This window comes from Quercus suber, unplaced genomic scaffold, assembly GCF_002906115.3.
Source record: "Quercus suber isolate HL8 unplaced genomic scaffold, Cork oak 2.0 scaffold_163, whole genome shotgun sequence".
Classification (NCBI taxonomy): Eukaryota; Viridiplantae; Streptophyta; class Magnoliopsida; order Fagales; family Fagaceae; genus Quercus; species Quercus suber.
The window spans coordinates 221,481-235,785 of record NW_027069624.1 but is presented as its reverse complement, the minus strand read 5'-3'; the positions used below and the strand labels follow the sequence as shown (position 1 = coordinate 235,785).

General features: G+C 31.7%; 1 protein-coding gene and 2 long non-coding RNA genes across 6 annotated transcripts; all 3 read left to right on the top strand.

The window, feature by feature from the left end:
• The first annotated feature begins 3,190 nt into the window (after nucleotides 1-3,190).
• Nucleotides 3,191-5,241, top strand: LOC136069334 (uncharacterized). Of its 3 annotated transcripts, none has more exons than XR_010630567.1 (3): nucleotides 3,191-3,458; nucleotides 4,209-4,259; nucleotides 4,585-5,241. It is a non-coding gene; the product is annotated as an uncharacterized LOC136069334 (long non-coding RNA). The 3 variants fall into 3 exon arrangements; XR_010630569.1 differs by lacking the exon at nucleotides 3,191-3,458 and adding an exon at nucleotides 3,507-3,686; XR_010630568.1 differs by lacking the exon at nucleotides 3,191-3,458 and adding an exon at nucleotides 3,507-3,769.
• Nucleotides 5,242-9,713: 4,472 nt separating this feature from the next.
• Nucleotides 9,714-10,422, top strand: LOC112025810 (uncharacterized). Its single transcript, XR_010630558.1, has 3 exons — nucleotides 9,714-9,763; nucleotides 10,052-10,204; nucleotides 10,309-10,422. It is a non-coding gene; the product is annotated as an uncharacterized LOC112025810 (long non-coding RNA).
• Nucleotides 10,423-11,437: 1,015 nt separating this feature from the next.
• LOC112025795 (tyrosyl-DNA phosphodiesterase 1-like) lies at nucleotides 11,438-13,024 on the top strand. Of its 2 annotated transcripts, none has more exons than XM_024058484.2 (6): nucleotides 11,438-11,523; nucleotides 11,843-11,896; nucleotides 11,979-12,069; nucleotides 12,412-12,492; nucleotides 12,615-12,765; nucleotides 12,832-13,024. In XM_024058484.2, the coding sequence occupies exons 2-6, from the start codon at nucleotides 11,850-11,852 to the stop codon at nucleotides 12,846-12,848; spliced, it is 387 nt and encodes a 128-aa protein (XP_023914252.1). In that variant the 5' UTR covers nucleotides 11,438-11,523; nucleotides 11,843-11,849; the 3' UTR covers nucleotides 12,849-13,024. The 2 variants fall into 2 exon arrangements, with proteins under 2 accessions (XP_023914252.1, XP_065633806.1); XM_065777734.1 differs by having other exon boundaries at nucleotides 11,446-11,523; nucleotides 11,843-11,875.
• Nucleotides 13,025-14,305: the final 1,281 nt, after the last annotated feature.

The window sequence follows — 14,305 nt, the reverse complement described above, 5'->3', positions numbered from 1 at the left end:
CCCACAATTGAATTCTAATTTAGAATTTAATTAAATTTACTCTAAGTTTTGACTTTAATTATATATATAGATATAGACCAAGCTCTTTATCTTTTGCACAACATTAACTCGCTTAAAACAATTAAATAAAAAAATAAAAAATAAAAACTTAGATAAGACATGTAGCGCAAAATTAGATAACAATTGGAATCCAATTTAAAATGTAATTGTTTTTTCTCTCAACTTTGACTTTAATTATATACTAGTATGTAGCATCGTGCATATGCACAGATACAATTAAAAATAATTACAATTATATGGTTTAAATTATATAAAATTTTTAGAAGAAGTTCAAATTATACATATTATCAGTTTACACTTTTTTTTAAACCTTACATTTCTAAAATATGTAATGGTTTCTTATTATTATTATTATATATAATTTAGAATTTAATTAGTTTTAGACTTTTTTATTTTTGCACTAAATAATTCACTTGCCACAAAAATTAAAAACTTAGATAAACACGTGGCAGAAAATTAGACTCCCATTGAAATTCAATTTAGAATCTAATTAGATTAAATCTAATAGATTTGAACTCTTCGATTTTTATATTTAATAATTCACTTGACATAAAATTAAATGGAACACGTGGCGCAAAATTGAGAATTCATTTAAAATCTAATTGAATTTTCTCATGTGCGTGTATATATATATATATTTATATATAGATGGTAATATAGCTATACTTATTTTTTGAAGGGTTACATTGGATAGGCCCTCTAACACCATTAACATGGGGTTGTCTTGGTCAAGTATACGACATGTTTTTTGTTTGTTTACATCTGAGTATCTGACCTTATAAACCTTACAAGCAGGGAGGTCCAGGAGAATTGCGGTAAACAAATTGATACTTTGAAATCCAAAACTATATTATAAAATAACCTTTTTTTTTTAGTTGAGAGAACTATTATAAAACAAATTAAAGATTAGTTTATCCAGAGGGGAAAAAAATAATTAAAGATTACATATGGGCTGTATGTCTATCAAGGAAAATTATTGTGTACTCTCGGAGTACCATAAATACGTACTCCATTTTTTCATATGAATAGTAAGTCTCACTAATTAAATTCATAGTGAAATCCACAATTTATGTAAAATGAAAGAGTACGCATTTATGGTACTTCGAGAGTACCTAATAATTTTCCGTCTTTCAGTGGGTTTGTCTTTAGTGTCTCAACTTTAATTAATTGGTTTCAGGCTCCTTAAATTTGGCCAAAACTTGCTCACCTATGATATAATTCATTTGAATGCCACCCTTTTTCTCTTTTAATAATGTTATAGTCATAAACTATTTTACAATATTTTTACAAACTATTAATTTAGTAAATTCTTATTAGTTCTAATATGGGTCAACTACTAACATTACATTTATATTTATCAATAATTATTTGAAAATTACTAAGCAGTTTACTAACATCACATTTATATTTATCAATAATTATTTGAAAATTACTAAGCAGTTTATAAAAATATTGTAAAATAGTTTATGTATGTAACTTTTTTTTTTCCCTTCTCTGGGCTTAACTTTTCCTTCTAAATGCCACTTTTTCTCCTCCTTTTAAAACCAGCCTTTCCTCACCTATCTGCTCTTCTAAGATTTGCAAACAAAATTTAATTCTCATTATTAATTTGTTCAACAGCAAGAAAGGATATATGGCCCTTTTGTTATTCTCTCCCTCAAATATTGTATCGGCATAAAAATTACACAATCTTCCTTTGTTTTCCAACCTTTTATCTTCTTTTATTTTGGCAATGTTTGAGAAGCAAAAAAAAAAATTCACTTTTTTTCAATTTTGTGTGATAATAAGTTGTGATTGGTATATCATTTTTACATAAATCAATCCATCCCTAACATTACTTGTAATATACATCAATCACAATGAGAAAAGAAATTACAATTTTTTTTCTTACTTATTTTTTTCTTTGACATCCTTTCTTTTATCCACTTATCCTATATCTTATTTTAATTAAACTAAGGAGATTTTTTTTTAATTAATTAATTTTATATATCTCCAACTGGCATCTGCACATGAAAACATCCTAATCCTACACACAGTTTTAATTTAGATTATAGGTGAAACTTTAAATTTACTTCTTCCATCTATATTGTTCATGTTCCAAGTTCCAACCATCAATAAAACAAGAATACTAAACATGTCTGAAACTGAAAGCCGGCAAGGCCAGTCGTTAGGACGTGGTTTCTCTACTTGGTCCCACCATATTTTCTTCACTTCTGCTTCTCTCTCTCTCTCTCTCTCTCTTAACTATTCTCATTTCCGTGTATCACTCCCGCTGTTTCACATTGACTCTTGAAACAGTGAAGCCCCCACATAGTCGCATATCATTAGTAGCGGGACTAGTAATGAATCATTACTAGTCCCGCCAGACCCCAGAAAAGGACCAAACTGCCAAAACCCAAGTTCGGTTCCTCTCTGGATCTCTCCACAACACAAAAAAAGACTCACATTCTGCAAACTCAATTACCCTTTTATGAGCTCAGAATCTTTGTTAGTTTCATTATTTCAAAACTTACTTCCAATCCTCATACATGTTCCATTGTCCAAATGAGCTTAAAGAACCTCAAAGTTTTTAACTTGAGGACAATTCTAACTTCAGCTGCTCTAGTTTTAAGTTTGGTACACTTGGTCCAATGCCAAGATGTGAATGACTACAACAATAACCAATTTGATAACCCTGCAGTTCTTCCTCTTATCACACAGGTCGTTTCCAGTCAGATTTCCAATCTGACTGCTGTTATTGGTCAGGATATTGGCAACCAGTCCAGCTTCTGCATTAGGGATTGGTGAGTGATCCCACTCTGTTTGCTCCAAAAAAAAAAAAAAAAAAGCATGGAAAGAAAAGAAAATTGGATTTTGAATCTTATTATATTGATTTCGTTTGGTTATGAAAAGTCAGCACAATTTAAGTAAATGGGTGAATTTGGTAAGCTAAATGAAGTTCTTGCTATTAATGGGCGCGGCACTCGCCTCCACTCTTCGAGAAAGTATATGCTGTTTCTGAAACTCCAACTCAGCATCAGTGTGGTGTTTCTAGGTCCAATAGAAAATTGACATATGTATTATAAATTACAAATAAGTAGCTTAATTAAATTAAAATAAAAGACAAAAAGCCCCAAAAAATTTCAAAGCCCCGCCATCAAAACAACAACACGCATTTTTCCTTTTTTGAAAATCAAAATCTTCTCTACGTCTCTGCTTTCTCTCGCACCGCTCTCTCACCTCCAAACCTCCATAGCCACTGCCTAGCATCGTCACTGGAGCTGTTGGACATAACCAATTCCGAAAAGATCGGCCTTTGTCTGGTCAAAAAACCTCAAAATCATCTCTCATTCTCGTTGCTTACAACCCCAAAGCCATAAGCTTTCTTGCCGTTTCCAACCTCTGTTATCCCGAAAAAGGTTTCTTCTCTTTTTCTATTTATTTATTTATTTATTTATTATTTTTACATCTTATTTGTATTTTTCTATTCTTACTGAAAATGGGTCTATCTTTTTATGACGTTGGATTTGGCACCATAATCTTTCTTATTTTTATAACCAAATCTTACCTGAAATGGTTTTATTTTGTTATGGGATGAGAACATGTGACGTTGTAAGATTTGTATGATGATGGATTCGGCTTTGCAGGTCTGTTATAGGGGTGAAATTTGGGTGTTTTTAATTAGGGAAGAGACGGATCTAATGGGGACTTAGAGTTGGGGTTTGGAATTGTGAGTTTGGGGTTTATTTGCTATCATTGTTTTTAATTTGTATTACTATCTTATTATCAATGTCTATAAACTTTACATATTAATTTTGATGGTTCCTTGTAGCTAATTTATGATGCTATTCATGTTGTGAGTTTGGGGTTTAATAGCTATTATTCCTTGTTTTAGTTTGTATCCTATTTATTATCAATGTCTATAAACTTTACATGGAATTGGGCTGCCTAGATTAATATTGATGGTTCCCTGTAACTAATGTACGATACTGCTCATGTTGGTTGCCAAGCCGAAGTAAGATCATATAATGATACTACTCATGTTGATCGCCAAGCTGAACTAAGATCATATAGTGCTAGCCATGTACTTTGTTACTTGAATATAGGTTCTATTATTATGTTTAGTATACATTATATTTTTGTTGATATAATTTTTTTTCATGGTGCAGAGATGGATGTGAAGTTTTGTTCTGTTACACAGTGGAAGAACATCTTGGATGGTATTTTTTACTTGAAAATTTTTTAGTTAGCATAGCTGAAAATTTGGATAAGTGATTGTATAGCTAAACATTAATTATAGCTGTCAATTTGGAAAACTATTGTAACTAATGAAGTTACTCAAACTTAATAGATTTTGTGTATGTTTGAGTAACTTCTAGTTAAACTTATTATATGCAAATGATGAAAATTTTATGCAATAGTACATTTCATTCTTATATATTATTTTCTATATGTGCATGATATGGTTATTCAAGGTGAACGATAGTTATGCATTGTCTTCTTTTTTATGACTTTGTGGCTAACCCGATAAGCCATCATTGACAGTCACAGTTAAAACACCTAAACCCACTAATTGAAGACAAATCAGCCACCATGTGACCTGTTCCAAAGAAAGAAGGAAACCTGACAGCGACTGTAAGTAATTTGTGGTTTAGGTTTCATATTTTGGGACTTGTGTGTTTTGGATTTTGTGTTTTTTAGTTTCAGATTTGTGTAAATGTTTACGTTATGTAGATTAATTGTGGAAAAGAAATACTGTTAGTTTGTTTGTTGTAGGGAAAGAAAGTTCCAAGCTTCACAAGGAAGATGGCTGGGAGGTTTGAGCAGGGGAGGGCATTTTTTGTTGGTGAGAAGCATGAAAATGTGGCCCATCCTAAAGGGAAGAGAAGGCCACCAAAATGTGGACCTGTTAGTCAGCCTATTTACAAGAAGACTTTCAGAAGCACGGCAGCCCCACTAAGCACACCATGATCAAAAAGAAGCATGACATAGACAAACTGTATAGTCTATTTTTGGATACCACTAATTGTGTATTTTCTAAGAATGCAAAAAAAGAACCAAGTGTATAACATTTTTTTACCTTTTGCACCACCATTAATTAACATGGATGTGAAACCTTAGATAATTTGGTAAATGTATTGATGGCAACGCCAAAATATGGGAGGTGATATTATGGAATGAAATTATGCAGGTTGTTTTTTTGTTCATGAAATTGTTCTCAGATGTGTGGAAACTCACTTCCTGGAATAAGCATCTTTGCTATAGTTACATTGTAATTTAGTACAAACTACTTGGAAAATTTGCTAGTTATGAGCTGATTAGTTTGTAATAGACCTTGATGGCAATGTGATGCATTAATGAAAGAATAGTTGCATAGAAATCATGAATGATGACTGAGTACAATGTAAATATATGGTTCAAGTTAATGGCTTTTCAATTACACATAAGCTTTAATCATTGTAGGAGCCAACTTTGCTTCTGCTATATCTGGTTATGATGAAAATGCTGTTGTTGTCTCAAGAGTTGGAATACTTGTATAAAGCAATGTTAGAATTCCTTCAAAATATACAATTTGAGATTTCATGAACAAAGTGCCATGTTTATTTATTTATTTTAATCTTTCAAAATAGACAATCCATCAAATGGGTGATAAAGTACATTACAAATCATAACAATAACATTAAAATGTAAAGTTGATCCAAATTAGCTAAACTTTTGGCAAAATCTTTTTGTGCTCCACTCTAGCCCCATTGCACCATATCATAAGAGTCTCAGTAATTACAAATGCAACCCACTATAACAACAATGCAATCCTCAACTTTTTCTCCTCCTTGTGGTGTACAACTAACTCATCTTGATCAACTCTATCTTTATCAATCTTTTGCATGTGTTCTTGTAGTTGACATATAACTCTGTGCAAACCAACAAAGAATACCCTCCCTATTCAGACCTCCCAGCTCTCTTCTTGGTGAAGCTTGGAACTCTCTTTTCCTACAACCAACAAACTAGTAGGTAACACATTATAACTAATGAAACATAAGAAATTGAACTCAAATAACTATTGAGACAACATCAACTTTAGCTAACGTATCTCCGGCTAAAGTCAAGGAATCAGATAATAATGTTTAAGATTCTTATATTATCCAATCACTACAAACTGATAATGTTTAAGAGTTCTTATGTAATCCAATCACTGCAGTATAGCTACTTGTTGTGTCATCTAGTAAAACAGATCTTTGTATATGATTTAATATGAATATAATTGGCTGTTAATTAGAATTAATTAAGGAAGCAAGAAACAAAATATTCTATATTAGTTTCTTTAATAATTATTTAACAATGGGGTAGGCTATGTAATTATATCAACAGAAATATAATATCTAGTAAACATAATAGCAGTAGAACCTATATTCAAGTAACTAATTACACTGTTAGCAATATTTAATCTTACTTCAACTTGGCGACTAACATGAGTAGTATTGCTACAANGATTTACAGGTACCTAACTATAAACAATGACAACTACATATAGACCGCCGCGGGGGGTGGGGGGGAACATGGCCCCCCTGGATTTTGATTTTTTTTTTTTTTTTACTAATATATGCTACTATATATTATATAATAGATTTGGTTCAAAATTTTCATTTTTGTCTCCCCCTCCAAATTGAACTCAAAATTTAAATAATAATACCATGGACACAACTTTTTTCACAACAATTTTCACAATTGTTGAAGTGGTCAAATATGATTGGGGGAGAAAAAATGGTAGTAGCACCATGAGTAAGATGACTCAAAAAGTTTGGGTTTTTAGAATTTGGGTGCTACTATGTTGTCTAGCTCCACCTAATTTTTATTGTAACTATGGAGCAAACATTTACTATCATGCATATTACCAAAATTAGGTTTTGCTACAAAATAAATAAATAAATATTTTGTACATTATTTATATATATATATATATAAAATGATATTCTAATAGATGCTTTCATTTTGTACATAAAAAGGGAAATTGTTGTGAGTTTTAGTACATAAATTAGTCATAGATGAATTTAATGATACAAAATGAAGGTCGAGTTCCATTTTGATATATCATAAATGATCAAGTTGAAATATATTAAAAAACAATTATTTGTATATATTATTTTGTTAATACTTACTGGATACTAGTTTTATTTTTTAAGTATTACTTTAGCTTTAAATTTCATGTATTTTCTTAATCTTGAATGATCAAAAAAAAAATTTATTCATATTTTGGCCCCCTTTTAAGTTAAATATCTGGTTTCGTCCCTGCCTATAAAGTTATAAAGTTTCTTTGAATGCTTATCTGATCCTATATAGGCTTGGCTAATTCTTATGAGCTATAATTTTGATTAAGAAAGACATCATAAATCTCATCTTAGATTCTATGGAATATTTTCAGTTTGATTTTGATTTTACTTTTCTTCTGTCATTTATTAATGGGTGAAATTTCTGCATCAGCTATGCCTTGTTCAAGATGTTTGATGATTTAATACTTCTGGCAAAAGGTGGTCTTACAGCCTATCATGGACCAGTGAAGAAAGTTGAAGATTACTTTGCTGGCCTTGGGATCAATATCCCAGAGCGAATAAATCCTCCAGACTATTTCATTGACATTTTGGAGGGTATAGTGATGCCAGGTGGCAGCTCAGGAGTAAGTCATGAAGATCTACCTTTCTGTTGGATGCTTCATAATGGGTATTCAATACCCCCTGATATGAAGCTGAAAGCTGCAAGAATTGCTAGGTCTTCAATAGATGTAATTCCAGCTAATGAACTCAATCATGCTGATGCTGGAACGGTGGAAAATTCTTTTGCTGGAGAGTTATGGCAAGGAATGAAAAGCAATGTGGTGCTGCAGCGGGATAAGATACGACTTAATTTTTTGAAGTCCAAGGACTTAACAATGAGGAGAACTCCAGGTGTATTGCAGCAATACAGATACTTTCTTGGAAGGTAAATAATTATATGTTTTAGATACTCTCAAGTATCACATTTTTCAGATAATTTTTTTGCTGAAATCTACAAGATGGTTAACAATCCCAAATTCCCATTTATTTTCATGTACTCATCATCAGAATAATCATTTTTCTTTTAAGTTATGGATCATAATAGGACTTTTCAAAAGGATCTGTTTGGCTCTTGAAATAACTAGGAAATGAGAGGAAAATGTGATAAGTATGTTCTTTCTTATGCATCTTCAAACAATTACAAACATTTTCTTCCTTTGAATTGTATTTTTTGAAGACCAAATGGAGGGTAAAAGGTTGGTCATGTGACTCCAAAAATTTGTTGGTTATTCTAGCGAGTCATATTTCTTTCTAACATAATGACATCCTATTCTCTCCCCCCCCCCCCCCCCCCCTAACCAATGTTACAACTACACATATTTAATAGGTAAATATAAATCTGCAACTATTTCACAATTCCTCTAATATAGTTGTATCCTAAATTAATGATTCAAAATAACCTAACTAGATAATTTCATATAAATAGATGTTATTGGAAAGTTGATAGCAGTTGGAAATGTTGAAGAGCCTCAAGTTAATGGCGCACCAAGAAAATTGCGCAATCTACAATTGCTTTTGAAAGAGTAAGACAAATTTTCTGATGTGATATTGATGTCATTATATGTTTATATAGAAAAATAAATTATAAAAAAAAAAAATTACTAATAACAAAAAAACCCTCAATGATTTTAACTATACCAGGGGAAAAGAAATTAGGCTTTCACTATGGGGAACAAGTGTTTGGCAAATTGATGAAGATGTATATAAGAACAATCCAGGACCTTTTGTCTTAATTGCAACTTCGACTATTGTGAAATCATTTGGAGGTAAGTATAACTAAATAACGTTACCAACTATCAATTTTAATATTCTTAGTACTGCTATCAAGTTAATAAGTATATTGGATACTAATCTTAGGCCATAAATTTTACAATGAGAAATGTAATCACTAATTATAAATATTTTATACTCCAACTTATTCATTTTCAAAACAATCTAATGATACTTTTAGAGAATTTCATTCCCATTAAAAACACGTCTTCCTTTTTCTCAATTTCAATTCAATAAGATTTTGTTTATTATAATGTATTCTGCAATTTTTGTAGGCAAATTCTCTTTGTCATCAACCAGTGCAACAAAAGTATATCTAAATCTTGAGATTCCCGAGGTTGCTGAAATAATTGACAGGTGCATATTTTAAAAATTATTGATAACAAAAAAAAAATGATAAATAGCATTTTTTATGATCTCACAAAATACCATTTACATTCTTTTTTCCTTTTTAAAAATTCAATGATAGGAATGGTAAAAAACATGATCCTATACAAGAAATACCAAAAATACATGCAAAACAGTTTTCAGAGGAGGCTTTTTCTTCAAACAATATGAAGACAATACCAGAGCTCAAATGCATTCAATGGGATCCTACAAAACAGGTTTGTTAATCATTTCAAAGTAGACTCATCATTTACACGAAAATATAATAATACATCATTTACTTTAAAAAAATATATATATTAACTTCAAAATTCATTGCAAGATGTTAACTGCTATTGTGTTGCAACAATAAGCAACATTGATACAACAATGAGTTGGTATTATATTTCATGCGTGTTATGTGGAAAAGAGGTCAAACCACAATCAAGATCGTTTTGGTGCGCAAAATGTGAAACAAAAACAAATCTGCCCATCCCAAGGTTAAAGGCACACACATTAACTACAAAGTTTTATTTTATTTTTTTTTTTTTAAAACACATTCATCTCACTATAATTACTATACAATTGCCAAATACTTCAGATACAGGATTCAAATTGAAGTTTTTGATTCAACTGACAAGACAACTTTTGTCATATTTGATCGAGATGCTTAGAAAATCTTAAATAAATCTGCAAAAGATCTTGCTGAAAAACAAACCGAGATTTAAATTAATAAATTTATTGTAAAACTATAGATTATAATATAAATTAAATTTCTTAATATGCAGATTGATATTGAAGAAGGAATCCCACGTGATCTTAAGAAAATTTTAGGAAGACAATACATTTTTCTACTTCACTTGAATGAATTCAATCTGAAGGATGGTTTTGAAAATTACACAGTTGCTAAGATTTTTGATGCACCTTCAAATGAGAAAAAGGTATGAAACAAAATAATAATAATAATAAAGCCAGTATGCTAGATTATTTCTTTCTCTATGCTATACTGATGTAAATAACATGCTTAAATTTAATATGAATGCAGATACCTATGCAAAATCTTAGCCACAACAAACCTACCAGCACAATCTTCATAAGATCCAGCCAAGAATCTTCCAGTGCCATTTCATCAATCATCAACACAAATGATGCAACAAAAGGAACAAATGATGGAACAAAAGGAGAAAATGATAAAAGCTTGGAAATTGAACAAATAAGGATGGACCAAACTTCAAACGTTGAAGATGAAGAAATAGATGATGATAACATACCCCTGAACATGCTTTACAAGCGTCGACATACTTCAAAAAACCAAAGCATTCAAGAAACAAAAAAACAAAATATCGCAATAAACCTCTTTATTACATCACAAAATAAATATCAATAATATGGAATGAATTACCATGCTTTTATCAACTTTTATAAAGCTCTTTATTACATCATAAAATGAATATCAATAATATGGAATGTTACCATGCTTTTATCAACTTTTGTTATACAATATTGCTCTAAAGTTGATTCTTTTTTTGCTGATTACTTCAACCAAATAATTATAATGAATATGTGTTTGCAATTTATAATTGTTACTTCTTATGATAAACTCAATACTAACAAAGTTTTATAACAAATATGTTATAATATATGTACAATATTCTTCATAAAAAATTGCATTAACTATTATAACATTATCTGTGCATCGCACGGGTAACTTACTAGTTTATTTAAAGATATGAGTGTCTCTTATTGATGAAAAGATGACAAATAGTTGCTTAAGATAATTTAATCATGTGTAAAAAAGAAGACCAATTAATGAATTCACAAAAACTGAGTCAAGTTGGCTTGAGTTGACAATTTCATTTCAAGAAATAACTGCGGAGTAGAGATGAAGTAGCCTCAAGTTTCTTGTGTCAATTTGAGAGTATGCAATCCATATTAGATTATTCTATCTATCCACTGCTTACATTTTAGGGCTTGTTTGGTGGGTTAGTTTGAGTAATGTTGTTTGAATGTTTTTGATATGCGTGTGGGTGAAAATGTGTAAAAATGTGTATAATATTGTTTAAAATGTGTAGTTTTGTGTTTGAGAGGACTGCCAAACAGGCCCTAATACTTTCGAGTGTGATTTTATTTATTTATTTTGTTCTTTCTTTCCCGGGGGTTATGCAGCTGGAAATGCCATTCCAAGTCCACTAAAGAACGTGGAGAAAGAATTCTTGAAGTAGTATTGGGCAAAGTGGAAGGCAAGCCACACTGGTCGCTGGTATGTATATCTCATCACTAGAGACAGTTCAGACCATCAAAATGCTAATTAAGGTTGTATTTTTTAATTGAAAGTCTAGTAGAATGAAACTTTTGTCAATTACTAACTTGTATTCTGTTATTCATACCCATTTACTAACATGATAACAAAAAAACAAAATAATTTTTTCATTTTTGTTATCTTAGGTATGTTCTATTATCTGACACAACAACTCATAGTATTTAGTGTTCCTACTTTGTATTAGAAAACATTAGCCCTCACCATTTTTTTTGTTTCTTTGAAGTATTTTAACTTATAATCATTCTTTTCAATGTTCCAGTCGTGCAATGCCACATATAAAGACATTCACCCGGTATAATGCTCAGAAACTCGCGTAAGAGTTCGTATTATGCCTATTTTTGTGCCTGTTTTTATATTTTAAGCATCAACTGTGAACCTATTGTTTTCTGCAACAGTTGGTTATTGTTGACTTCATCAAATCTTAGCAAAGCTGCCTGGGGAGCTCTCCAGAAAAATAATTCTCAGTTGATGATCCGTTCTTATGAGGCATGTATATCAATAACATCACTATCTGAAATATTAGAATTGAGATACACATGTAAAGTTTATACTGAATATGAACAACTTCATTTTAAAACTCATCTGTCCCAATCTGTTTATCTTTGAATTAATGTTTATATTACAACTCATAATCCCATGGGATAGCACGATCGGCTAGAAAACACACCTCATGAAGTAGAAGTCGCCAGTTCAAATCTTCTCTTCACCCTTCGGCCAAAGCTTTAAAAAAATGTTTATATAACAAATCATTGAATCTTTTCCTACTCTTTGCTCCAACTGAGGGGTTGACATTGTAATTCTATGGTTTCCTATGTGTGATACTTTCAGCTGGGAGTGCTATTTTTGCCATCTTCTTTTGAAAGATATGGTTCTGGATTTTCTTGTACAAGTAATGGGGATATAAAGGAGGTAATGGCTATATCCTGGCTTGTGAGTCTTTAAGTCATCTGAATATTTAAACCTATTGTATTACATTTAGATGATTATTGAAAGAAGAAACATAGCCAAAAGAAAATTTCTGTGAGTTTCAGGATAAATGCAGATCATTAGAAAATTCTGAAGTACGGAGAACGAAACTAGTGACTCTGACTTGGCAAGGAAGCAGAAATTCAGACTCTTCATCTGATGTAATTCCATTACCCGTGCCTTACGAACTCCCTCCTCAACCATATACTTCTGAAGGTATGCTCTGCCTCTCAGCCATTGCTGTGCTTATGCGGGTCTCATCTAACTTTATTTCCTCTGCAGATGTACCCTGGTCTTAGGATCGGGGATATACCAAGAAAGATGTTTATGGTCAAGTTTGGCCACGACAAGTACAGCTTTATACTTTCCAAGATTTCTGACATTCTTAATGTATATATACTAAAATTCCTTCGTTACTGGGTGCTCTTATTTTTCTTCACATATTTTCTTTACTGTGAATATTAAATGTGGTTTAGTTGCATATGCCTTTGCACTGTATTAGATGAATATTTATGAATATTTTAAAAACATGAATTGATGATTTGTAAGAACATGATTTGATGCATAGATCCATATGACCATAGAAGAACATGATTTGTAAGCTGCAAAACTTGGTCAGAGTTATTTTAAAAAATACAAGTGTTCTCAACAGAGTACACTGGGGTCTTGTCTAAATTCTAAGGTGTGGTCAATGAAATGTGGATGCTTTATTGTAGAAAATGCAAAGGTTCTTATGTGTGGTTTAAAATTCCCTGGGTATTTATATTATATGTACACTACTATCAGGAAAACTAATGTCAAATTGCCCAATACAATAGGATAGAAGTGGATTAAGTGACTAGTTTGTTTGTTGTGGTTGTATTGCTGACAAAGAACCCACAATGATGGGCTTGGTTTACCATATGAGTATGAACGAAAATAATGTTTGATTTGATGAGCTTTTCTAGTTAGGAAGGCTAGTTACTTGTTCCTCACATGGCTGATCAACCACACCCGCACTTGTCTGACTCGGAGCCACCCAATCTAAAATCTGCCGGCTCCGAAAGTTGTTTTGGTCAACAATCAGTTAAAATCAACAAAACCCAATCATATCAGGTTGAATATCTATTTCTCCACATTGAAATTTAACAAACTTAACCTGTCTAAAGAGCATTTCCCAATACCATGCATTCCCCGTCATTGTCATGCCATCGTTCTTGTTCGGCTTGATCTTTGTATGAGCTTCAACAGAGATCTTGGGATCTCCATCATCTCATGGTGATGCCACCCAAATCTCTAGCTCTCTCGTCAAGATGCTACAAGATCAGTAGCATTTCAAGACGATCTATAGATTTTTGTATTGGACCATCAATTGCAATTGATTGAGACGATCCATAGATTTGAGTATTGTACCATCGATTTAAGCTATTACAGGGTTGGTTAACAACTTCCATGACCATGGTCGATTGCAGTTTTAAATTCTTCAAACTTGTTGTGATCAAGTCTATCCGTAGGTTGACACTAAACCTAAGCTTGATCACCCCTAGTTATCCAATTATGCAAAAATTAATCCACGTCTTTGCAGCCATGGAAGCATACCTTCATGCCCATGGTAGCGAGTGTAGCGTTTGTGTCCTCACTCTTAGCTTCAAGCTCTCAATTCAAAATTAGTTTAATTCAGCTTTATGTTTTTGGGCATTTTGAAAACTTGTTTTTATAAGTGTGTTTTGCAACTGTAGCTTGAAGGGTAGTGCTACCCAAAAACGTGTAAAATCAC